We start from the raw sequence: 23,760 nt of genomic DNA, 5'->3' as shown, positions 1-23,760 counted from the left end.
ACAGATGCAGCTCTAGATGTGCTCACCAGTCTATTCCAGGAAATTTGGAGGACGGCTATCTGGCCAATGGATTGGAAGAGGTCCATATTTGTTCACATACCTAAGAAAGATGATCTAAAAGAATGTGGAAACTTGAAAAATATCACTAATATCACCTGCAGGAATAATACCACTAAAGATCATTCAAAAATGGCACTAGCATTATCATAGCTGATATCAGATAGATCCTGTCAGAAAGCAAAGAATACCAGAAGAATATCTATTTGTTCTCTATTGACTATGTAAAGGCATTTGACTTTGTGAATCATAACAAGTTACAGCTAACACTGAGAAGAATGGGAATTCCAGAGCACTTAATTGTGCTCATGCGAAACCTACACCTAGAGCAGGAGGCTGTGTGTGAACAAAGCAGGAAAACACTACACTGTTTATAATTAGGAAGGGAGTGCATCAAAGTTGTATTCTTCTTCTTCCATACCTATTCAATCTGTATGCTCAGCAAATTATTCAAGAAGCTAGACTCATCAGGATCGGAGGCAAACTGATCAATCACCTGTGTTATGCAGATAACACAACTTTGCTTGCTTAAAGTGAGGAGGATTTGAAGCACTTGTTGCAGAAGATTAAAAAAAAATATAGCCTTCAATACAGACTGTGTCTCAATGTTAAGAAAACAAATATTTTTTACCACTGGACAGAGAGGCAACATCATGATAAACGGAGAAAAGATTGAAACTATAAACAACTTCATCTTACTTGGATACACAATTAACACCCGTAGTACCAGCAGTCAGGAAATAAGGAGATGTATTGCACTGGGAAATTCTGCATTTAGGAACCTCTCCAAATTATTGAGGAGTAGTGATGTCAGTTTGAGAACTAAGGTGCATCTGAATCTGGTCATGGTCTTTCCAATCACTTGCTATGCATCTAAGAGTTGGACAATGAATAAGAACAACAGAAGAATTGATGCCTTTGATCTGTGATGTTGGAGAAGATCATTGAATACCCCATGGACAGCCAAAAGAACAAACAAATAGGTCTTGGAGAAAGTGCAGACAGAGTGCTCTTTGGAGGCAAAGATGATAAGGCTTCATTTCACATACTTTGAACGTGTTCAAGGAGGGGCTATTCCTTGGAGAGGGACATGATGCTTGAAAAAGCAGAATGTCGATGAAGGAGAGGAAGATCCTTGACCAGGTGGATTAACATGGTGACTGCCGCAACGGGCTCTAATATACCAGGAAATGTGAAGATGGCCCAGGATAGGACAAGGTTCAATCTGCTGTTCACAGGGTCACTATGAGTCATATTCAACTAGACAGAACCTAACAACAACAATAGCTACTCCACCAGAGAGTGGGGAGAACTAAAGGAGGCACTTAAACTGCCGTGCCAACTCATGAAACCACAACTCAGTGTTACAGAGATCTGTATGCTCCATGAGTTTTCTTGGCAGTAATTTTTATGGAAACAGATCACCAGGTCTTTCTTCTGTGGTGCTGCAGGGTGAGTCCACATCACCAACATTTAGGTCAGTATTCAAGCACAAACGGTGCCATCTGTTGTTGTTATGAGCTGTCAAGTCAGAACTGACTCGCAGCTGACACTCTGGGAGGTTTTCAGAGGCTGTAAATTGGATGGGAGGAGACTGCCCATTTTTAATCTGCAGAGATTTGAACCATGTGCCTTTAGTTTGGCAGAGCAGCTCCTTACCGCCTAGGACACCAGAGCTCCCTGAGAATCTCTTAAATGGGTTCTTAACTATTACCATCAAGTCAATTCCAACTCCTAGGGATCTTATAGGACAAAGGAGAACTGTCCCATAGCATTTCCAAGGCTATAATCTTAACAGAAGAGGTTGCCACTTCTTCCTTTTTCAGTTAGCAATCTAACTTTTTCAGTTTGCTTAAGCATTGCTCCAACAGGGCTCCTTAAATGAAATACTTGCTGGATGCAAAACTGCCTGGTGCACTGGCACATAGAAAGCACTTGCCATGCTTGTTGGATACGCCTAGAGAAGAGTCGAGACAATAACTCACCTTGCCATTTCTGTGCTCCAGAATACTCCTCTCCCCCATTTGACCCACTGCCCAGCTTCAAGCCTGGCTTTGCTTCATGATCTTAAGCATATAATTTAACTCCTCTGAGCCTCCATTTTCTTATTTGTAAAATGGTAATAATAGTATAGTAGGGGCTGTGGGTGGCACAAACAATTAAACATTACTAACTGAAAAGTCAGGGGGAGCTCCTGCAGCCTAGCTGTGCTGCTAACCTAAAGGAAGCACCTCTCTAGTTGTTCCAATCCACCAGCGGCTCGTCATGAGAAAGATGGGCAATCTCCTCTTGTGCAATTCACGGCCTCTGAAGACCTGCTGGAGTGTCAGCAGAGTTCATTCCAACTCCTCGGTAACGACTTTACTTCTGACTTACACTAAAGTCTACCCAGCTGGACTCCTGAAGTTGCAGTCCACTAAGTTATTGAAGGATAAGGATGATAGAAGAAGAAATGATGTTTTTGAATTTTGGTGTTGGAGAAAAGTACTGAATATCCCACGGGCAGTCAAAAGTACAAACAGATATGCCTTGGAGAAGGTGCAAAGTGCTCTCTGGAGGCAAAGGTGATGAAGCTTCATCTCACATACTCTGGGCATGTTGTTAAAAGAGGCTATTCATTGGAGAGGGACATCGTGCTTGGAAAGGTGGAGGGACGGCCAAAGAGAAGACGACTCTCAACCAGGTGGGTTGACGTGGTAATTGCAGCAACAATCTAGAGTGTGTCAGAGATTGTGAGGATGGCACGGGACAGGACAGTGTCCAGATCGGTTGTTCATAGGGCCATTATGAATTGTACTCAACTTGATGGCACCTAACAACAATAAGAACAACAATTTTAATTCTCAGTATATTCTAGGCAGTACTCTAAGCACTTTACGAAGATTAATTTATTTAGTTCGCCTATCAACTCCATGGGGAAGGTACAATTACCATGCCCATTTTACAGATCAGAAAAATAAAAAGGCAAAATCATAAACAAACAATTTACTACTGAGCCAATTCTAACTCAAGGTAATCCCATGTGTACCAGGGTAGAACTGTGCTCCATGGGGTTTTCAACAGTTAATTTTTCAGAAGTCGATTGATTGTCAAGCTTTTCTTCCAATGTACCTCCAGGTACACTGCACTGAAAGGCACTAAGTTGTCTGTACCAACCACTAACTATAAGACCATACACCCAAGTAAAATGCATTTAGGCATTTCTGCTCCTAAACTTACACCCTTAACTACTGTCGCTGGGTTTGCTGATTAGTTTTGCTCAGCAGCTATGCTGACAAGTATTGGCCATCCCTTTATCGTCAGAGTCCCACGCCCTGTTGCACACAAAACTAGAGACTTAGTTAAAGAGTCACATTTTGCTGGGAAGGTAGTGGCCACGTTTGCCTAGTTGGAAATGAGAGGCTGGGGTCAGAGGTATCATTATGGAAGAGGAAGGGAAGATGGGGTTCTAGTTGAGCCTTGAAGGATTTCAGAAGACAGAGATAAGAATGACACTGTTAAAGTCAAAAGGCATTTCACCTTTTTAGCCTGTCAACATTTGACTTGCTGGCTCTAATATTCTTCCTAAAACTCCTCCTCACCAAGGGCCTGGCTTCCCTCCTGAGAAAACTTCACCAGTCTTCTCCAGATCAGCAACTAGTTATTTGAAGTGTGGAGACTTGGAGAACAATTTAAATGAAGGCTTTCAAAATGGTACTTCTATTGATATTTCTAAGAATAAGCTGAGAACTGAGAAACAAGTGAAACACCACCTCTTTGTAGCCAAACAGAAGTCAAAGTCCATCTGCTACAGCAGGTGGATCTATTTAAGGCTTAATGTTGAAAGAGCATAGACTTTGGAGTCAGGTAGTCCTAGTTTGAATACGAGCTCCAGCACTCACTGTTTGCATAAACTTGGGCAGATCAACAGTACCCATCTCATAAAATTGTTTTAAGAATAATGAGGCCATGCACATAAAAGGTCTAATAATTAGCCTGACATTTAACTGTTAAAAGTGGTCAATATAACTATTAAAAAGAAAGAGTGGCCACAATTATTTGATGACACCACCCTCACTCATCTAGCTCCAGCATCTGCAGGCCCTTCAAATATTTATGCTCCCCAGGGTTCCAGCTCTGGTTCACTTACATCTCTACAAGGTTATCCAATACCACGGATGATTCAACTATGACCCATGTGTCGATGACTCTGGAATTTTTCTCTCTAGCCCACTTCTCTCCCTGGAGTTCCAGGCAGGCCTTTGAAACAGAATGGGAAGTTTTCTGAGAGCTATGGAGAGAACAGACCTAAGGTACAGACAGGCTCTCAGGGCAGGGCCACGTGTCCACTAGAAACTAGGGCCTGTCTATACAAAAAAACCTTCCACACCTATCCTTCTTGCCTACTGAGTGTAAATCCTGAGAGGAATGAGTGAAATGCGCTCCTCAAGTCCATGCTTCTCAGGGATAGGAGACTGCCATATGCATCAGTGCAGTAGGCACACACAACTGTTGATGAGCACTAAAGTCACTGCTGAAATGGAGCAGGCTTTTAGAATACACATAGTACTGCAATCAGAGTCTCTGAGTAGCATATGTTCTGTTGCTAACTAAAAGATTAACAATTCAAGTTCATCCAGACATCACTGCTTGCCGAAAATGAGGACTTAAAACACTAGCTGGAGAATATAAAAGACTGCAGCTCAGCCTTCAATACATATTACATCTCAATGTCAAGAAAACAAAAATCCTAGCCACTGAACTGATAGGCAACAACACGATAGATGTAGAAAAGATTCAAACAGTCAACAACTTCATCTTACTTGAATCCACAATCAGTACACTTGGTACTAGCAGTCAGGAGATCAGAAGATGCACTGCAGTGGGAAAGTCTGCAGTCAGGGACCTCTCCAAATTATTAAGGAACAATGATGTCAGTTTGAAAACTAAGATGCACCTGATTCAGGCCATGGTCTTTTCAGTCACTTTGTGGACAATGAATAAGGATGACAGAAGAGAACTGTGATGTTGGAGAAGAGTGCTGAATATTGCACAGATTGCCAAAAGAACAAACAAATATATCTTGGAGAGGGTGTAGCCAGAGTGTTCCTTGGAGTCAAAGATGATGAAGCTTCATCTCACTTACTTTGGGCATGTTGCTAGGCAAGTTTATTCCCTGGAGAGGGACAACATGCTTGGAAGGTGGAGGGACAATGTAGGAGAGGGAGACTCTCAACCAGGTAGACTGACAACAGTGACTGCAGCAATGGGTTTGAGGGTACACAGAGGATGTCACAGGGCACAGTTCTGATCTGTTATTCATGAGTCGCTGTGAGTCATACTCAACTCAACGGCACCTAACAACAACTAACAAAGGAGACCCAGAAGTAAGACCTGGTGATATGTTACCCAAAAATTAGCCACTTAAAACCCTATGAAGCACCACTGTACTGTGATACAGCAGGGGACACTGAGAGACAACTTGACAGTAACTGTTTTTGTAGGTTTGTGGGGGGTTTTGTCTGTTTATTTTTTTAGTATGGCAATCACAGACTTCTGTGGCAAAATCCTGGTTTCATGTGATCTATGATTGGATTACTTAATTTTTCCATGTCAGTTTTCTCATACAAAAAATGGAGATAATATTAGTACTTGTCCTATAACGAGCTAATTTAAGGAATATAATGTACAGGAAGAATTGAACATATAACTAGCACATTGCTCCCTAGATGCTGGTAATTTTTGTAATTACTACCTGCAGGTGAGATTTCCAAAGGGTAGAATAACAGAGCTCCTTGGAAGAGGCATGGAGAAAGCCAGAGCTTTACCAGCACATGACAGTATTAAAAAGGATTGCAATTTTAAGTGAGTTGTAGAACAAGAAAAAGAAAACAAGAAAAGTATAAGGTGATTTTTGAGAGATGGTAGACTGTCAATCAAAGGAGATGACAAAACTACTGAACTCTATAAAAGTTGATCTTAAATGACAATAATTTTTAAATTTCCAAGAAAAAGTATCATTTAGAAGGGAGATGAAAGCCCAATAACAGAAGTAGGGGAATCAAGAATGTCTTTTCCACACCCGTGTTTATCGAGGTTTTGTTCACAATAGCAAAGAGCTGGAAACAACCTAAGTGCCCATCAATAAACAAATGGATAGAGAAGCGCTGGTATATTCATACAATGGAATACTATGCTGCACTGAAAAACCAAGGAACTCATGAAATATTCAAAATGGGTGACCCTGGAAGACATTATGCTGAGTGAAATATCTCAGTCACACAAGGACAAATACTGCATAGTGCCATTCTTGTAAAACAGGACTGACATCGGGGTTGGGGGGAGAGACTGCGAAAGATGGGATAAATAATGTATACTGCATTGAAATGAGATGAGGGAGAAAACTGTTTAAAAGGGATATGTGATTAGGTATTATTGTCATGATGGGAGTCCAGAGCAAAGGCTGCATGGTGGAGTAGACCTGGGGGGAGGGATTGTAAAACAATGAAATAATTTTTCCTTTACTTTTCAAAGAGAAGAGTGTAGGGGGGCGGGGGAGGGCAGGGAGAAAAGTGCAACAATGAATGAATGGAAATCCAAGTCTCTGTAAATTTTTCGTTAAAATTAATAATAATTTTTTTTTAAAATGCCTTTTCTCTTTAATTTGGTTATTGTCTCCAGGCTCAAAATTACATCTGAAAAAGTTGAAAAAAAAAAAGTTTGGTTCAAAGGTTGTAGGCTAGTGTTAAACTGTTTATAAACAGTGGGGCATTGTCTCCCACACACAACCACACTTGACTCGCTCTGTCTTTAGGAAGCTCTGGCCGCCTGATCCGTAGAGAGCTACACAGCTATCCCAAAGGCTGGGCCTCTCTATGGGTTGGAATCCACCAGCAGCTCCGTGGGAGAAAGATGGGTGAGCTCTTCCCACGAGATTTACTGCTCGGGAACCCAACAGGGTCAGCTATGAGTCGGTACAAACTTCACAGCAATGAGGTGTGTTTTTTTTTTGTTTTGGGGTTTTTAAAATTTTCTCTAGGTTCAAAATGACATCAGAGAGCACTCAAATAACTTGCAGATGTGATCAGTGTCTGCAATCTTGAGAACTTAGGACAAATGTTTTCCCAAACTTCAGAGTGGGTGTGTATGTGTGCACGCATATATGCTAAAGGAGAGTTGGGAGCGGATTCCAGGAATTGCTACTGGCTGAATCTACTGGCTGAGTCTACTGTCAATGCCCAGTTATAAACAATCTGGTCATTGGGGGAAAAACTTCTTGATTACTAGGAACAGTTTGATTTCACTGGAAAGAAAGCATGTAAAAAAAAATGGAGTCTTACCAAGTGGTAGAACAGTAGATTTGTTTTTTATGAGGCATTTACCTATGTGTCCAGCATTTATTAACCACATCCTGTGCCAAAGGCATAAAGATGAAAGGCATTTACACCCCTGTCAACAAGACGGCACCCTCATAGCCTAGATGGTAATGGCATTAAGTGACATCTCAACATAATGCATAACTATGCCTAAAGCCAGAGATACTGAGTGACTCTCATGACCTGCTTTTGTTCATGTTCTGTTCAATATTTTGATCGAAGATCTTAAAGACCCAGAAGACACACTTCTCAAATTAGCACATGGCAGAGGTAAGAGGGATGGTTACCATGCTGGCTAGCAGGATTCTGACTCTACACTATCCAGCATGTTAGAATGAACACAGTAACCAATGATAAAATCTAATCCAGCTTGAAGCTGTACTAGCATATTAAGTATCATGTTCCAATCAAAGGAAATAAAGCCTTTCCGTCCATTCTTGAGAGCAACAAAAATGAGAAGGACACAGTAGACTCAAGGTTGGGTGAGCTGACTTTCATGGGAAATTTTCATGAAGGGAACCTTCTGAATTTCTCTAAAGTGGTAGAGTATGTGGTGGTTTCATGGGGATAGGTTTCTCCTCCATGGTTAAAATGAAATCCTAACATAAAGACCTTTATGAAGAACAGAGTGGGATATCTTAAAAAGTATTGGTTTCTAAGGGAGCTCTGGTGGCCTAGTGGCAAGAAGCTGCACTGCAATCCCAGAGGTACAAGGTTCGAATCCACCTGGTGCTTTGCTGGAGAAGGAGGGGCAATCTCCTTCTGTACCAGTCAGATCCAATTTGATGGTACACACACACAAAAATAACAAAATTTTTAAAAAAAATTGTAAAAAAAAAGTAGTGATTTCCTCTATCACTTTGGGTATTCTGAGGCCAATCAGCAGTGTGGCACTGAGCCAGTGAGCTCTGAAGTCCTCCCTCTGCCCAGCTTCCACCCTGCGTAAGGCAAATAGTGATATTCTTGGCAGATATGGGACAATTTCTATGGTGGCTGGGACAAGATGCTCAAGGAAGGCTTCCTGGAGGAGGCAGTATCTGAATGAGGCCTTGAATATGGAGATAAACTTAACTCAATCCCATAGTTTGTCTGAAGTCAGCCCCACAAGCTAGTAAGTATGAGAACCAGGAGCCCACCCACCAGAAGGTGACTGGGAGTGTGGAGGTCAAGATTTCTGTCTGGAACTGAACTGACTCATCAGATAAAAGATGGAGACAGAAGAAGGGGGGAGTGGGGTTAGGAAAAAATCAGGTTCAGAAAATTGTGCCAAAGGAGCAAACACAGGTGGGTTCTGATGTATATAAAAAGAAAGGAAGAAAGGGAAGGAGAGACCCTTAGGGAAGCAGCACTTTGCAGGCTTCTGCACTGGTCCTTAACTGTACCCCAGGAAGAGAGAGCTTGTCAGAACTGAGAAGGGACCAGTGGGAACATTCTGGCCAAGGAGACAGATGAGAGATGAGGGCCAGGGTGAAGCAGCTCATCTAGGGCAATTAGGAGAAAGGCTGAGTCTCAAATCCAGAACTGAGATGGTTTTAAGTCCCACCTGCACCCCTTGCTGGCTTTGAGATATGGGGTAAATTACTCAACCTTTCTATACCTCCGTTTTCTCATCTACAAAAGGAAGATATAGGGTAGCTGTAATGAAAAGCACTTAGAAAAGTGTATCTAATATGATTCTTAGTATCTAATCCTAATTTTAATATCTAATATTAATAGCTATCACTTGTAGACGTCTCTGAATTGTAAGGAATCCCTCCTCATCTTTAACAGAATTTCAGCTAAGGCCATCCACACCACTCAGTTTGAGCCCCACTGTGGGGCTAAGGCCCTGAGCTAGGGTTCTGGGGAGGAGATAAGCTCCCTTCCTCTGGGGTCACTGGCGGAGGAGGGGATGTTCAGAGGTTACCTTCTCCCCAGGAGTGACGGAGATGCGCCAGACGCAGTGCATGTGGGCGGAGTAGCCATTGGGGTATTCAGGGGAAGAGAAGTTGCCTGTGCTGTCTTGTAGGGTCTCTCCACAGGCTGTCAAGGAAAGGAAATGGCTGGGAAACTGGCTGCAGGTGTGGGACCTCCCCGACTCCTCAGCTTACCCAACCTTAGCCTTGGCATCCTCTGAGGGAGAGAAGAATGGCTGAGAAGACGGGAGGCTGGGATGGTCCTGTCGCTTTAAGATCCACCCCCTCTCCTCATATAGAAGCACATACCATCCTACCTCTCCAGGGCTAGTGCTGCCAGGGTAACCAATTGCCATGTTGTCAAGGCAACACGGGTTCCAGAGTTAAGGTCAAGCTCTGGTGTAAACCTACTCCTTCAGTGGGCCCCAACTCCACCTCGTGCCCTTAGAACAGCTCTGTTCTCCCTCTCTTCTGCTCTCTCTGCTCCTCACATTCTCAAAGGCCTTGGGCTTTTCACCAGCACCAAACCCTAACTCCAGGGGGTTCCTTGACTTGAGCATTGCCTTTCCTTCTGTGCCCTCTCCTCCCAACAGCAGGGAGACCCTTTCATTCTCCGAGGCTTTAGCTCTAACTTTGGTGACCCCAAGCCCCAGCCTCTCTCAAGCACTGCCCTCCATCCTTCCCTGTACCAAACTTGGAACACAAACCTGGGCACTTGTAGAGCTTGCGGGCCTGGGCGATGTCCCCCTTGCTGAGCCGAGTCCTTTGGCCAATGGGTGGTTTCACCCCATCCACTTCATACTTAGGAACGATGGTGTCCAGGAATATGCCCCTGCGAAGAGAAAGCCCACGCTTGGCTGAGAGTGTGATGGACAGTGGCGTGTCTGTGTGTGCACACAGGTCATGACCTTGTCAGAGCCCAGACATTCCTCAGCAGGGTCAGGGAAGGGTGGAGACATTGCACCCTGTCATTAAGCTGCCCACTGACCAGCTGCCAGCCTGCTCCGTGGCAGCCACACCAGAACACTTTGGGAGGTCAGAGACCTGGGTGAGCAATGCACTGGGGATCCTAATGGGGTCCCTTGGCCCAATCAGGCCTCAACTCTCAGCCCCAAAAGAGCTGTGGTCTCCTTGTCCATCTCATTTCCTTCCCCAGCTGCCCCTGCTTCTGCCATCCCTCATGCTGACTCAGTTCCTACTGAACTTCTCCCAGGACTAACCAATGGTTCACACTGCTGGCACCAGTGGCTCTGACAGCACCTGGAACAAAGCCCAGGACAGGTTCCACCTCAGCCAGACCAGACTCTGGGGGCAGCTCACTAGCTCCTAGTCCATTAATGTCTCCTGTTCCCCACCAGCACCTCCCTGTTAACTCCTGGGTACTTCCATCTGGGAGGAGTAGCGTGCAGGGGAAACAGGCAGCCCTCCACCTCCCCAGGGCCCCTGACTCACACTCAGCTGGGTGGACTCAGTGGAGGAAGAGGGGGAATGGTGGGAAATGTAAGGGAAGGGGGGTCTGTGGGTGTGGGAGGTAGAATGACTTCATCACTCTTTTTTGGTTCCTGCTCCCTCTGGGCTGAAAGCAGAAACAATGGAATCTAGGAGTGACGAAGGAGCGGGAGAGAGGACACTGTCTGGGAAAGTGGATGATGACAGAGCCAGGCATGGGAGAGGTCAGTTAGTGGAGTAAGTGTAGGGAGGGGACAGTTTCCACACTCCTCTGAGAAGCCGGCCTTTCGGAACGGCTGTGACGCCAGCAGCTGGCAGAAGTGGACTAAGGTGAATCCGCTTTGACATGGCGGCAGCCTGGCCTTCTTTGTCCTGATAGGTAGCCAGAGGGTTGAACCACTACTTCTGGGGCTGGAGAGGGAAGTTCTAGCTATGACTTCTGTGAACCTGGAAACTCCTGGGAAATCACAGTCCTGATCACGGTGGGCTTGGGAACGGGAACAGGCGGGTCTCTACCTGTGAGCTGGAGGTGAGGTCGGAGTTTGCTAGCCTTTAAGTAAATCTGTTCTTGTTAACAGACTACAACTCATGTTGACCCTTCTTATTACATGCTATTGAGTAAGAACTGACTCAAAGTGGCCCTTCAGCGAGTTTTCAACTGCTATACGTCAGACAGGAGGAGACTGTCCCTCTTTCCCTTGGAGCAGCTGCTCGCCTTGGTTTGAACTGCCTGCCTTTGGGTTGGCAGTGCAACTCCTTACCCACTAAGCCACCAGAGCTCTATAAGCGACCTTAGTCAATTACAAAAAGCCACCCTGTCTAGGTCCAATTAAAGAAGTGTGTCATTTGGCTGATACAGTTCTAGTGACATGGCACAACTGGCTTGCAGGAGCAGCTGGATCTCAGCCTCCTTGGCCAGCTGTTCTGGGTGTACACAGTGGTATAGAAAGAACCTAAGTTTTGTGCATTCAGCTGTATGACGGGCTTATGTGAGGAAGCGGGCTGTAGAGCCGGCAGCACCCAGCGAGTTTTCAACTGCTATACGTCAGACAGGAGGAGATTGTCCTTCTTTCCCTTGGAGCAGCTGCTCGCCTGGGTTTGAACTAACTCCAGGGACAGCAGCGCAACTTTAACCCTTGGTCACTACCTTACAGGGCAGATGAGCGTGAAATAGAAGAGGAGAGAGAACAGCCTAGAGAGGCCAGGACTGGGCTACCCCAGAGAGGCCCTGGTTCCACCTCTCACCTGGAGAACGTGTTTCGAGCATAGTGCATGATACTGTCAAAATCGTAGGTCTCCCCAAGGGACTCCACCTCCTGGAACTCCATCTTTAAGAAGTTATACTCCTGCCCTGCGAAGACCAGGAAAAGGGTGTGAGGGAGGGGAAGGCAGGGGGTCTGTGGGAGATGCAGGACCGCTTTACAGAGGTAGGAATCGGATCCACCTTGTACCTGAGAGGTGTCCTCCCCCACCAAAAGGAGAGAAGCCTGGGAGGCAAGGAAGAGAAGGTTTCTAGAAGAAATCTCTGTCTATCAGAGGGGTGAAGTGTGTGGAGAACTCTTTGGAGGAAAGGTTTAAAAGAATATGAAAAGCACCCAGTTCTGAGGCCACAGTCTGGAAGAACGCAGTGAAGAGTGGAGGAGAGAGGGAGGAAGCAAAAAGGGAATAAAGACAGAAAAACAAAACAAAAAGTGGCTGTCATTGCACTGACTGTAACTAACTCATATTCATTCTATGTGGAGCAGAGCAGAACTGTGACCCATCACATATTGCCATGTATTTCACTTAGGGCTTCCGGGAGAGAGAAACAGCGAGGAGAAAAGAGAGAGGAAGAAACCCTTCAAGGACAGAAGACAGGACCAAGATGAGGAGACAGGGGCATTATGCCTGACATTCAAAGCTGGGTTGTCCTCCTCCCAATCTTGTTCTAGCTACTTCTGTTGGCCTCTTTGTCCACGGTCATGAGCTGTCCAGACCTGAAGTAACTAAACTGACTTATGGGCCTTGGGACTCAGACATGAAGGTGCATCGACCTGGGCGGTGGTCAGGGGCTGCTGCGACTTTGCACAAGCCTGCTACGTGTAAAATGCTGAGCTGACCCAACCCCAAATCGATGTCTCTAGGGAGGCTGCTCCTGTTCCCAAGAGGGCCTCCAAAGTGGGGCTCAGGGCAGAGCTGCACACAGGTCTGCCAGCAGACAGACAGGAAGACTGAGCACTGCGTACCTGGCTGGATGTTCTCCCGCACGATGGAGACGTGGCGATCGCGGTCCGGCCGTGTGTGCTCGTGCCAGAAGCCGATGACGTGACCCAGCTCGTGGACCACGATGCCAAACTTGTCACAGTTCTTCCCGATAGAGATGGCCTGGGGGCCTCCGCCACGGCGACCCACGTAGGAGCAGCACCTGGGGGGCGGGACCAGCTCAGGGGGGCGGTCCCGAGCTGGGGGAGTGCATCCACTCAGGGGCCGGGCGAGGTTGCCGGGGCGGGCGGAGAGGAGGGGCAAGGAAGGACTTGAGTGTGGACCTCGCAGGCTGTGAGCCTTGTGACTGGAGTCATAGTCCCATCGAGGGGCAGTTCATGGGGAGATGCCCAGTGACAGGTGGGGCCAAATCCAGGGCTGTGCCCAGCTAGGGTTTAAGGCGATGCCTGAAGGTGCAGTGCCCAGGGGCCCCTGCTCACCCGCAGGGTCGATAGGTGAATACAATGTAGCTGTCCTCATCTGTCCGCTCCAGGAAAGTGACACAGGTGTGCTTCTCCCAGTGTCTCATGGCCTGCCGGAAGACTGCCCTCTGGCTACCTACCAGGACCAAGGAAGCCAGGCTGTCACAGGGTCTAGGTGGGCCCACCGAGGGCCTCCTCCATCACCGCTGCCACAGGTAGGGGAAGGAACTTGGGGACAGATAGGCAGAAGGGACCACTCAGACTGCCTTGGGACAGGGCTTCCCCAAAGGTGCGGTCTGTATTCTCCTCACAAGGCCCAGGCTTACCAGTAAAGTTTCCCCCAATGACAAAAGGGATGACCCCATCGGGCCACACCCGCTCTGGTCTGGATGTCGCTGCCCTCCGGCTCCGGCTCCGGGACCTGCCTCTCCATCTCCTCCGGGCTTTCCTCTGAGGCTGCTCAGTCGCACTCTGGCAGTTAGGGTTGGATGAGTTTCCTGGATTTGAAAGAGGGAGACATTGAGAGAAAGTGAGAAGAGGGAAGACACATTAAAAAAGTGAGCCATGGTGTTTTCTTTTCCTAGGAACTTCAAGGGAGCTGGGGGAGATCTGAGATTAGGAAAACGTTCCTTTCTCATCTCATAAACTTTTTAATTTGTGGAACGTAGAGAATTTTATGCCTTCCTTTGTTGTTGTAACTCTAGGGGCCTATTAGTTAAGGAGCTGTGTTGCCAAGCCAAAGGTTGGCAGTTCAACTCCACCAGGAGCTTTGAGGTAGAAAGCTGGGAAATCTCACGTGTGATTTATAGCTTCTGAAAACTCACTGGAGGGTCAGTTATGAGTTGGTTCTGGGTCAACAGAAATGAGTTTGAGGGATTGTTATTGTTGGATGCCATCAAGTCTATTTCTACTCGTTGCTACACAGGGTTTTCTAAGCTGAGCTGCTGTGTAAGCTCTGACCATTGACTCTTCAGTTAGCAGAGGAGCGTTTAATTGTTACAGCCCCAGGGCTCTTTACAGCTTCCTTAAGGATTCCCAAATATATGTTCTTGTTTGATAGAGCAGCTCTGTGGGGTGGGCAGGTATAGAAACGAAGGTCAAAGAAGTAATTTGCTCAGAGTCACATAGTGGGCTACAGGCAAAACACAAGTGTTCAAATCCAGACATGTGGGTTCCTCTTTGCACATGTCTACGGTTCCCCGCTAAAATCAAGGTTACCCTCAATGTTAGCTGCTCTGTAGAGTGATTATTGTTGTTAAGTGCTGCTGACTCTTAGTGACCTTATACACAACAGGTAGGAACCGTAGCTCAGGCTGCTCATACAGGTCTCTCTCTTACACTTGGACACAACAACGGCCTGGCTTCGCCAGTGTCTGCCAAGAACGGGTCCAGGTGAGAATCCCTTTGGTAACAGGAGAGATGCATGTGGACAGGCCTGTGTTCTGGTCATCAGCTTTGGTATTAAGCAGCCTTTGCGGCCCTGCAAAGTAGTGAGAAGCTGGAAAAAAACGGAGCTACCCCAGGCCATCATTTCTTCCCATTCCCCCACCCATTAGCAAGTGACAAGTAGGTTGTTAGGCATTTGAACCACAACCAGAGAGAGATAAGATGGATCCATCCCGGCCTTAAAGAGGATTGAGTCCCACTGGAGAGAGAGACACAGAAACAAAGAACTTTGACTTGGTGTGGCAATAAGGCTAACAGTGGAAGCATGGAGCAGAGAGGGAGCACAGAAAATGGAAATATATTCATGTCTGGGGCAATCAGGGAAGATGTCACAATAAAAGCTCTGGAAGGATGAACAGAAACTTGAAAAGTAGAAGCAGGAGGAGAAGGCGGAAGTGATTCTAGTGTTGGGGGTGGGGGGGAACACTTGGATTTGGATGAGAAGGTTTAGATTTCAAGCCCAGCTCTGGCAACAACTAACATTATGATCCTGAACAGATCCCTTTACCTCCGTGAGTCTTAGTTTCCGTAGCTGTAAAACTAGAGTTGCCCTTCTACCCTAACTGTAAACGTGGTTGAAGATGTCAAGCTAGCTCATGCTTTGGACAGTGCTTTGTAACAAACTGTAAGCAAAATGGATGTCGCTTCATAGCTGCTGGATTGTGTCTACACTCTCTTCTCCACTGGGGAAGATATAAAGGTAACTGAGAGAAAACAGACCCTTATGCTGGGGTCAAGCTACTGGCCTCTGTCTACGAACTGCAACTTTGCTTGTGGCCTGTTTCCCAAGTCTAGAACCCACTGCCGAGGCACAGGAAGGCTGGGGCATACTCAGTGTACCTGCAGATCTGATGGAAGACCGATGGATTGCACGCTGTCTGAGATCTGCAGCCTGCTGCACTTGGAAGGCCCTCAAATCTTCTTCGTCTAGGGCAATGTCACCAAGAAAGGCAGCTGAAGAGAAAAAGAGACCAGCGGCTGAGTTAGCGCTCCTCCCCAGCACTGGGTGCAGTGTGCTTTTAATCCAAATCCCATGGGCACAAACCACAACCCACCAGAGCAACTTTCATGCTCAAACCCCACTGGAAGATGAATACAGGGAAGGGCAAGGAGGTGCTGTCCTTGAGGATGTCTTGAGAAACTCACGTCCACATTTTAACTAGAGTCTCTGCAAAGGTGGTGCTCAGTGCCCACCGGACTGTTAGCACCAAGAAGGCACAGGCATGTTATTTATTCATCTTTCTTCGACAGAAACTTAGGAGATGCCTTTGCCGTACTGTGGTGACTTGAGTGTTGCCATGAAGGGGAAAGCTGTGCTACTGGTATTTTCAAATACTAGCACAGCGGTCAGGCTTCAAAGGAGATTCCAGCCTCTGACATGCTAAGACTATAGGACTGGTGAACTGAATCTAAAAAGTAAAGTCCTATGGCTCACAACAGAATGCTGGCTGATACGGTGCTGGAAGATGAGCCTCTGAGTTTTGAAAGCTCTCAAAACACACAGTGGCTGCAACAATGGACTCAGCATACCAGCGACTGTGAAGATGGCGTGGGACCAGGCAATGTTTCGTTCTGTTGTATGTGGAGTGGCCAAGAACTGGAGCGACTCAGAGGCAAATAACAACAAGATGGGCCAGGTACTGCCCAGGCGATTGGCGGGACCGGAGCCGGCATTCTAGTCTCCCTCCCTCGCTGCTAATGACTGGGTTCTGACTCCTTGCTGACCCTCCCCTGGGTTTCTAAGGCTGTAAACTGCATGGGAGGAGACTGTCCATCTTTCAGATTTGAACCGCCAGAGAAGCACAGCCTTTGGGTTAGCAGTACGATTGTACGTACGACGTTACCAGGGTGGCTCAACATTGCATGGCCAACAATAATAAACAAGGAAACAAATGCTGAACTAGACCATTCCAGAAAGTGATGAGAGTTATAAAGGAAATAAATACGTTGAGGTGATAGAGTATCCTCAGCTCCTGGCAGTGTGCTACACAGGTGACAGTCACACAACAAATGTCACTGTAACTAAACGGAGGGAGGATGTGAATCAAAATTGGAGCAGGTGGGCATATCTGGGAAACTGAGATGCACAATGAGAGCTTTCCATTTAGGTTAAACCAGGCAGGGTTAGCAGTTCTCAAATGATGTCTTTGCTGAGTGTTCAAGTTCACGATCTGTAAGAAGAGGTCTCTGGGGGAAGAAAGCTTCCCTCATGGGCCATTTCTGTATTTGAAGAGATGGGCTGAATAGTCTGTCTTCTTTTTGAGAAGTCTAGAGCAGGAGTAAGCAGAGGCCACGGAGCTGATGGTTTTGGAAAGAGCTCAGATGGGAGCTTCACGCTGGCTGCAGCGGGGGAGGTGGGAAGCTGAGCTGAGGTGGGAGCTGAAAGCAGCTTCCCCTTAGCTCCACCCATGGCGACATCTGCTTCTCATCCCAGAGCACTACACAGGCCTGGCGGTCAGCATTACACAAATTGTTTTAACCTTGAGGCCTTACACACAGGTTTCTCCTCCCAGATGGCTCTACTGGGTGGATGCACACACACTTACTTCATCACACACAGAATCAGAACGTAGGCGGTTAGTGTTCCTCAGTCATATGGTGCTATCCACACCCAGGCATCAAACACAGAGTTATGCAAAGGCACATAGACATCCCTACACATACAAACAAACCCAGCACAGCATTTCTGTGTCTACAAAAATCAGTATATGCTTGCATTAGTGAAGTATCACAATATTCTAGCCTGCAAATACATGTCCAAGTAGAGACGCACGCCCATATGTAGATGAGATCTAGCTAATGATCAACACAATTTGGGAGTGACTTCAACCATCACTTAAGCTAATTGTCCATTCTACAGATGATAAACTGAGGTCCATATAGAAATGATTTTGCCTATATTTCTGGTCACTGGAAAAAACCCCAAACAGCTAGATAACACAGACCTCCTGATTCATACTCGAGAGTTCGTGTACTTGAGTCCTTTCTAGAACCCATATTGTAAATACAAACACACAGAAATAGACACTTGCTCAGACACACATATCCACCAAAAAATAGACAGTCCGAAAAAAAACACATCCACACACTCCAACATCCACAATCTCAGGAACAAACCAGTGCCAAAGGCTGGACCCACTAAGCCAATAATAGTAGCAATAATGACACCTTATGTAAATGTCTGTAGAAATTTGTGTTGCTTTCCAGTTTACCATGTGTTTTCACATTAATAAACTCATTTAATCCTGGCCCACCCACGACATGTCCAATAAGCCATACTCCACCCCATGCAACCGCTAAGGAGTGTTCCATTACAAATTCTTGGAGAGATAACCTAGTGGCTAGATTCCAGCCCACATCCCTGTCTTTAGAGACCAGAATGCTTGGGGTCAAGAGAGGAAATGGCTAGCTTAAGGTCACCTGCAGGTAAGTGGTTCAGGATCTCTTCCACCACATTAAGAAACTCTTTCACGCAGTGGTCTTGGTTCAGCAACTGATGGGACAGCAGCAGAAGACATTCCTCAGCTCATATGTAAGGATAAGGACTTAAACGTACATCCTAACAATGGTGTGGGGGGTTCTTACACGTCAATGTTCATGCAGGCACACACATGCCAAATGAGCACTCTCACAGCTTTGCAGCAAAGTCTTTCAACTTTAAATGCCAGCTTGCTACTATGAGATGACAAGTCATATAAATTCCGTTATGGTTTGCAGCATGACATACTACATACTACTCCATCAGAGCCCCTTAACACAGAAACTCTTTTTTGAGAATTTTTTTAAAAGTTTTATTATTTTTGTGTGAGTGTACCGTCAAATCAGATCTGACTGGTACAGGAGGAGATTGTCCCTCCTTCCTCGGCAGAGCATCTGGTGGATTCGAACCGTGCATCTCTGGGATTGTAGTTGCAGCTCCTTGCCACTAGGCCACCAGAGCTCCCCAGCACAGAAACTCTTTTAAGCCTCAGTCTTCTCGAATGAAACAAGGGGTTAATAATAGAATCTCCTGGGGAGCTCTGGTAGCCTAGTGGTAAGAAGCTGCACTGGAATCCTGAAGGTGAGTGGTTCGAATCCACCAGATGCTCTGCTGGAGAAGGAAGGGCAATCTCCTCCTGTACCAGTTGGATCCAATTCGACGGTACATCAAATTAAAAATAAAAATAAAGTTTAAAGAAAATAGAATCTCTTTAATATTGCCAGCAAGTATAAAATGAATGTAATATAGTAGACAGGAAAGCAAGGCTCTTACACATTTATGTATGACATCTGACCATGTTTTCAGTCACTTAGCACAGAACCTGGACAGTCTCAAAAAAAAACCCCACAATCAATCCCTTCAAATTCACTTCCATTGAGCTGATTCTGACTCATGGTAAACCCTCCATTGGGCTTCTGAGGCTGTAAATCTTAAAGGGAAAGTGCACATCTTTCTCCCGAGATTAGAAATGCTGGAGATTCAAAGCTAGCAGTACAAGCTATGGACTATGCCGCACAGCCAACACTCATCATCATCACCCTTATCATTACCTCATCAAGCCCGAAGCACAAGTTTGTCCCTGTACTTGCCAAAGATTGGTTGCTTACTGGTTCAACTTACTTGCTTCTGACTGAGTGAACTTTTGGGTGATCAGAAGTTGAGCCTCAAATTCCAAGTATGGAGGCCACAGAACTCTGTTGTCGTTATTGTCAGGTGCCATTGAGTCAAGCAAGACTCATAGCGACCCTCTGAAAAGCCACTCTGAACCTGGACCTATCCGGGGCCATCCTCTTCATCTCTGATATGCTAGAGCCCATTGCTAAAGTCACAGTGTCAGTCCATCTCATTGGGGTCTTCCTCTCCTTCACTCTCCATCTTTCCAAGTATGATGTCACTTTCCAAGGAATAGCCTCACCTAGCTACATGTCCAAAGTCTGAAAGACAATCTTTGCCATCTTTACCTCCAAGGGACACTCTTTGCAAGGCTGCACTTTTTCCAAGACACATATTTGTTCCTTTGGCCATCCCCTGGGATATTCGGTGCTCTCCTCCAACACCACAGCTGAAAGGAATACTAGCCTATAAAGCTGCACACTGTGGAGGGCAGGGCAAAGCAAAGGCCTGACAGGCCAGGGCCTTGGAGCTCATCTGTGGAGCCGTGTGGTGAGGAGGACATGGCTGAAGAATGAGTGGGGACTGAGTAGAGCAGGAAGGGATTAGTGGGCAAAAAAGCCTTAGGGCTCAGGTACTGGGCCTAGATCCCTAACCCTTTGGGAGTCCCTCTTGGGAAGCCAGGGAATCTGGAGAGTCTATGAGGCCCCTCCTTAGCCGGAAGGAAGCCTCAGGGTCAGGGTCAGGGTAGTAGTTGTTTTCAACATGTGATCAAAAGTTTTTATTTTCCGGTCATAAACCAGCCAGGAGCTATTGTGGCTGCTCCATAGCTTGGCTTGAGCAGGAGAGGAAAGGAGGAACATCAGATCCTTTGTATGCTGGACCTGGGAAAAGAGTCTTTCTCTAGGTCAGCCTCCCCCAGGGTATGACAGGGTATCTCCAGCTGGGACGGAGGGACAGGATGAGCCTGGTCAGAGTGATGAAGTCCCACAAGGCCCAACAGGGCATACACAAATGACTCATCACACAAATAGGGAGCTCTGGTGGCTTAGTGGTGAGGAGTTGCACTGCCAACCCAAAGGCATGCAGTCCTAATCCACCCACTGCTCTGTAGGAGAAAGATGGGCAGTCTCTTCCCATGCGATTTACAGCCTCTGGAAATCTACCAGAGTGTCAGCTAAGAATCGGCACATAGCAAACACACACCGACAAAAGCCTCTAACTGGCAAGGACACACTCTCAAAACTAAGCACCTGTATTTGATTAAGCACAGGTGTGCACTACCCACAGCTATCCACTGGCATGCGCACTTGTGTGTACTGTAAGGACGCGCGTGCAGAGCTGAAAGCCCATAAAACAGGATGTACCTATAAATGTGCGAGTGCACACAATGGGCCATTTCCTTGTCCAAACCTTAATGTTTTCAATCATACAAATCACTACATGTTCACACGATATTTGCAAAGGATATACTCCTCCCCTAAACGGAAAGGATATCCTCCGAAAGGGTGAGGTTAGAGGGGGAGACTGGCTGAGTCCTCTGGATATAACTTGTTATTGTTAGGTGCCATCGAATGAGCTCCAACTCACAGTGACACTATGCACAGGAGAAAGAAACCCTGCCTGATGCTGTGCTGTCCTCACACCTCTGCTGTGCTTTAAACCCCTTGCTGACCATCACTTAGGAGACCCTTATCGACCTGAAGACTGACCCGGTAAAATCTAGAATTTTTAGGATCCCTTCTTCTTAGGGATTCCCATTGGTCTCCCTCTTTCTGGCACCCAGAGAGATTTTAAGTCTTCTCCTCCTCCCTTGGGGCACCTAAAACAGAAGGTGACTCAGGGAGTAGGGGCATAGGTGGGTGGGATGACTCATCCAGTGTGTCTGGAGGGGGAATGTGGTCTGGCAAGAGAAGGGATCATTTCTCAACCTCCAGGGCCTATAACTAACTCCTCTGAAGGTCCCTGAAGTCTAAACCTGAATCACAAGTCCTGGGATCGAGATAGTGAAGAGGGGTGGGATGCTACTTCCCCATCTCACTCCTGCAGACCTCTGAGCTGTCAGGTAAGGCAGAGGTGGAAGCAAGGTCCCTTGATGGCTCAGAACAAGTCCACATGGGCTGCTTATAGAATCGACTTTGTCTTAATTCCTACTTGCAGGGTTTCCCTCAAAACCCTGAGATCACTGACAAGTTAGTTCTTGCATCAAAGCAACTGGGACAACCAAATGGAAAGAAAATACTGAGGAAGGAGACCCTCAGAGGTTTGCACAAAGAAATCAGGGCTGACTTGCAAGGTCAGGAGAGAGAGGGCTTGGTGGAACCGTTCCAAATGCACAAAGAGACCTGCTTTGCTTCTTTCCCATTGTTCTGTTCTTGACCTATAAGATTCAGGTACCCCTACGGTCTCAAGGACCTTAATTTAGTTCCTGCTTAAACAGTGATCAAACTCAAACAGTAGCAAGAGGTGACTTCAAATGAAAGGGGATGGCTCCTCTCAGAGCAACCTGAGAGATTCCAGGTAAACCAAGCAGTCAGTGGGGCTTTCATTCTTGATCTTTGGTTTGGGTGGAGGAAGAAGAGAAGGCTCGAGAGGAGCAGTTAGGGTTGCAGGCATCCAAAGGAAGGAGAGCCAGGCACTGCCACCATTATCTCCAACATCTAGAGATCAGGGATGCACAAGGAGCAACAAAGACAGGCAGAAGAAGACAAGAGGTAAGAAAGCTTATGGACCTTTGGTTTGAGGGCAACAGTGTAGAATATCTTAAGGAATCAAGGTGGAAGAAGGCAAGTCTCGGCAGAGATGCCCATTGAGAGCCTGGCAATGCACCTCTGATTTCCTTCCAAGTATGGGCAACAGGTCCTGAGCATCAGTCACCTACAAGAGGGAAGCCTGGCCTGACCCTGAAGCTTGGCCTTGTCACGCTCTAGGCCATAGAGCCACCCTCAGGCCTGGCCCAGCTCCCCACCAGCCTCACTTCACCCTGTGGAAAGCTTTCTCTGGAGCGCTTATTTGAAGTCCAACTCAGCCAGCTCCACCCTAGCATGAAATCTGAGACTAAGGATAGAGCTCTCAGCCTTTTCCCCATTCCAAAATTCACTCCAATTTCAACTGGAAGTGAGAGACATCAGATTGGCTTCCTACCCTTTCTTTAAGGCCCTGTCCCAGCCCCACATCCTCCATGAAGACTGTCTAACCCTTTGCAGTCTAGTATGCTCATTCTTCTTTGACACTGCCACTACCACCACAGCCAGGGCTGCAGAGACCAGCAAGAATCTCCTGTAGCCTTTACCTTCTTTCCATCTAATTGGGTACTTAACACTTTGGTTTATACTGTTGGTTATGTCTGCATGTGTTTGGTCCCCTTCCTAAAGTATAAACTCCATGAAGGTACATCTAGGCTATGTTTCATACTCCTTTGTATCACCCACAACATCAAACGAAATGCTTTCTTGCACAATTAACTCTAAGCCAAATCCAATGCTATTGAGTCGAGTACACCATTTATGGATGCTGTAATCCTTTAAAAGAGGAGGCTGCCTTGCTTTTTCCTGGGGAGTGCCTATTGGATTTGAACCACAGACCTTTCCGTTAGCAGCATAACACATAATGTATGATGCCACTGGGGCTCCTTATAATCTGACACAATTAGGTAAATGTAGATTAATTAGACTTAAAAGTGGCACAAAGACAGAGCCAAAGAGTCATAACTCTTCTGAAAACAAGGGGGGACCTCAAAAATGAAATAAAATACAGTGAGCACAGAAAATAGAGGGAAGGTAGCCAGTGTCTATTTGGTGTTTTCTGTGTATTAAGCACTAATACGTGTTTTTACATGTTCTCATATTTAATCCTTATGATTAACTTTATGTGCTACCAGAGCCATTTTACAGGTGAGAAAATCAAAGTTTGGAGGTGATAATGAGCATTATCAAGGTGGTAAAGGTGAAAAGTGGGGTCCAGGGTTGAAACTACAACACTTGAGTGTAAAGCTCCAAACAGTCCACTTAGCCTCTTGTGCATCCCAGGTACACATGGAGAAAGGTAACAGCTAATGTCCTGGTTTGCTCATAACCCAGCTAGGGTGCAGGGAAGCAGGATGTGGGGTTGAGGTTGTCTCCCTCCCACTGTCCTATTCCTGCAATTTGTTTTGGGCCATCCATTCAGAGAAGGGTGTAAAGGAAAGGAGAATCCTTGAATTGGATCCCCCCAGAGTCACAGCCTCTCTTCTAGAAAAGGTACCACAGCCCCTGGCTCTGGTTATTTAGAGACAGGTTGAAGTCAGAGGCAGGAGGTGGGGGGCG

The 23,760-nt window shown here is 46.4% G+C and overlaps 1 protein-coding gene across 4 annotated transcripts in view; it reads right to left on the bottom strand.

Annotated features, from left to right (window-relative positions):
• BMP1 (bone morphogenetic protein 1) overlaps nucleotides 1–23,760 on the bottom strand; it is a 56,292-nt gene that overhangs the window by 31,277 nt on the left and 1,255 nt on the right. For 2 of the 4 annotated variants that reach the window (XM_006884827.1, XM_006884825.1), the window contains exons 2-9: nucleotides 15,706–15,819; nucleotides 14,181–14,186; nucleotides 13,746–13,916; nucleotides 13,438–13,555; nucleotides 12,982–13,160; nucleotides 12,002–12,107; nucleotides 10,015–10,139; nucleotides 9,319–9,434 (exon numbers count right to left, since the gene is read on the bottom strand). In XM_006884827.1, the coding sequence (XP_006884889.1) occupies nucleotides 9,319–9,434; nucleotides 10,015–10,139; nucleotides 12,002–12,107; nucleotides 12,982–13,160; nucleotides 13,438–13,555; nucleotides 13,746–13,916; nucleotides 14,181–14,186; nucleotides 15,706–15,819 (935 nt within the window). Of the gene's footprint in view, nucleotides 1–9,318; nucleotides 9,435–10,014; nucleotides 10,140–12,001; nucleotides 12,108–12,981; nucleotides 13,161–13,437; nucleotides 13,556–13,745; nucleotides 13,917–14,180; nucleotides 14,187–14,379; nucleotides 14,386–15,705; nucleotides 15,820–23,760 lie in introns of all 4 variants that reach the window. The other 2 variants (XM_006884826.1, XM_006884824.1) reach the window with 2 other exon arrangements.

The sequence above is a fragment of the Elephantulus edwardii genome, unplaced genomic scaffold (genome assembly GCF_000299155.1).
Source record: "Elephantulus edwardii isolate Elephantulus edwardi_28Jun2011 unplaced genomic scaffold, EleEdw1.0 scaffold00038, whole genome shotgun sequence".
Lineage (NCBI taxonomy): Eukaryota > Metazoa > Chordata > Mammalia > Macroscelidea > Macroscelididae > Elephantulus > Elephantulus edwardii.
The sequence above is the reverse complement of the archived record's forward strand: the minus strand, read 5'-3'. Positions and strand labels throughout refer to the sequence as shown.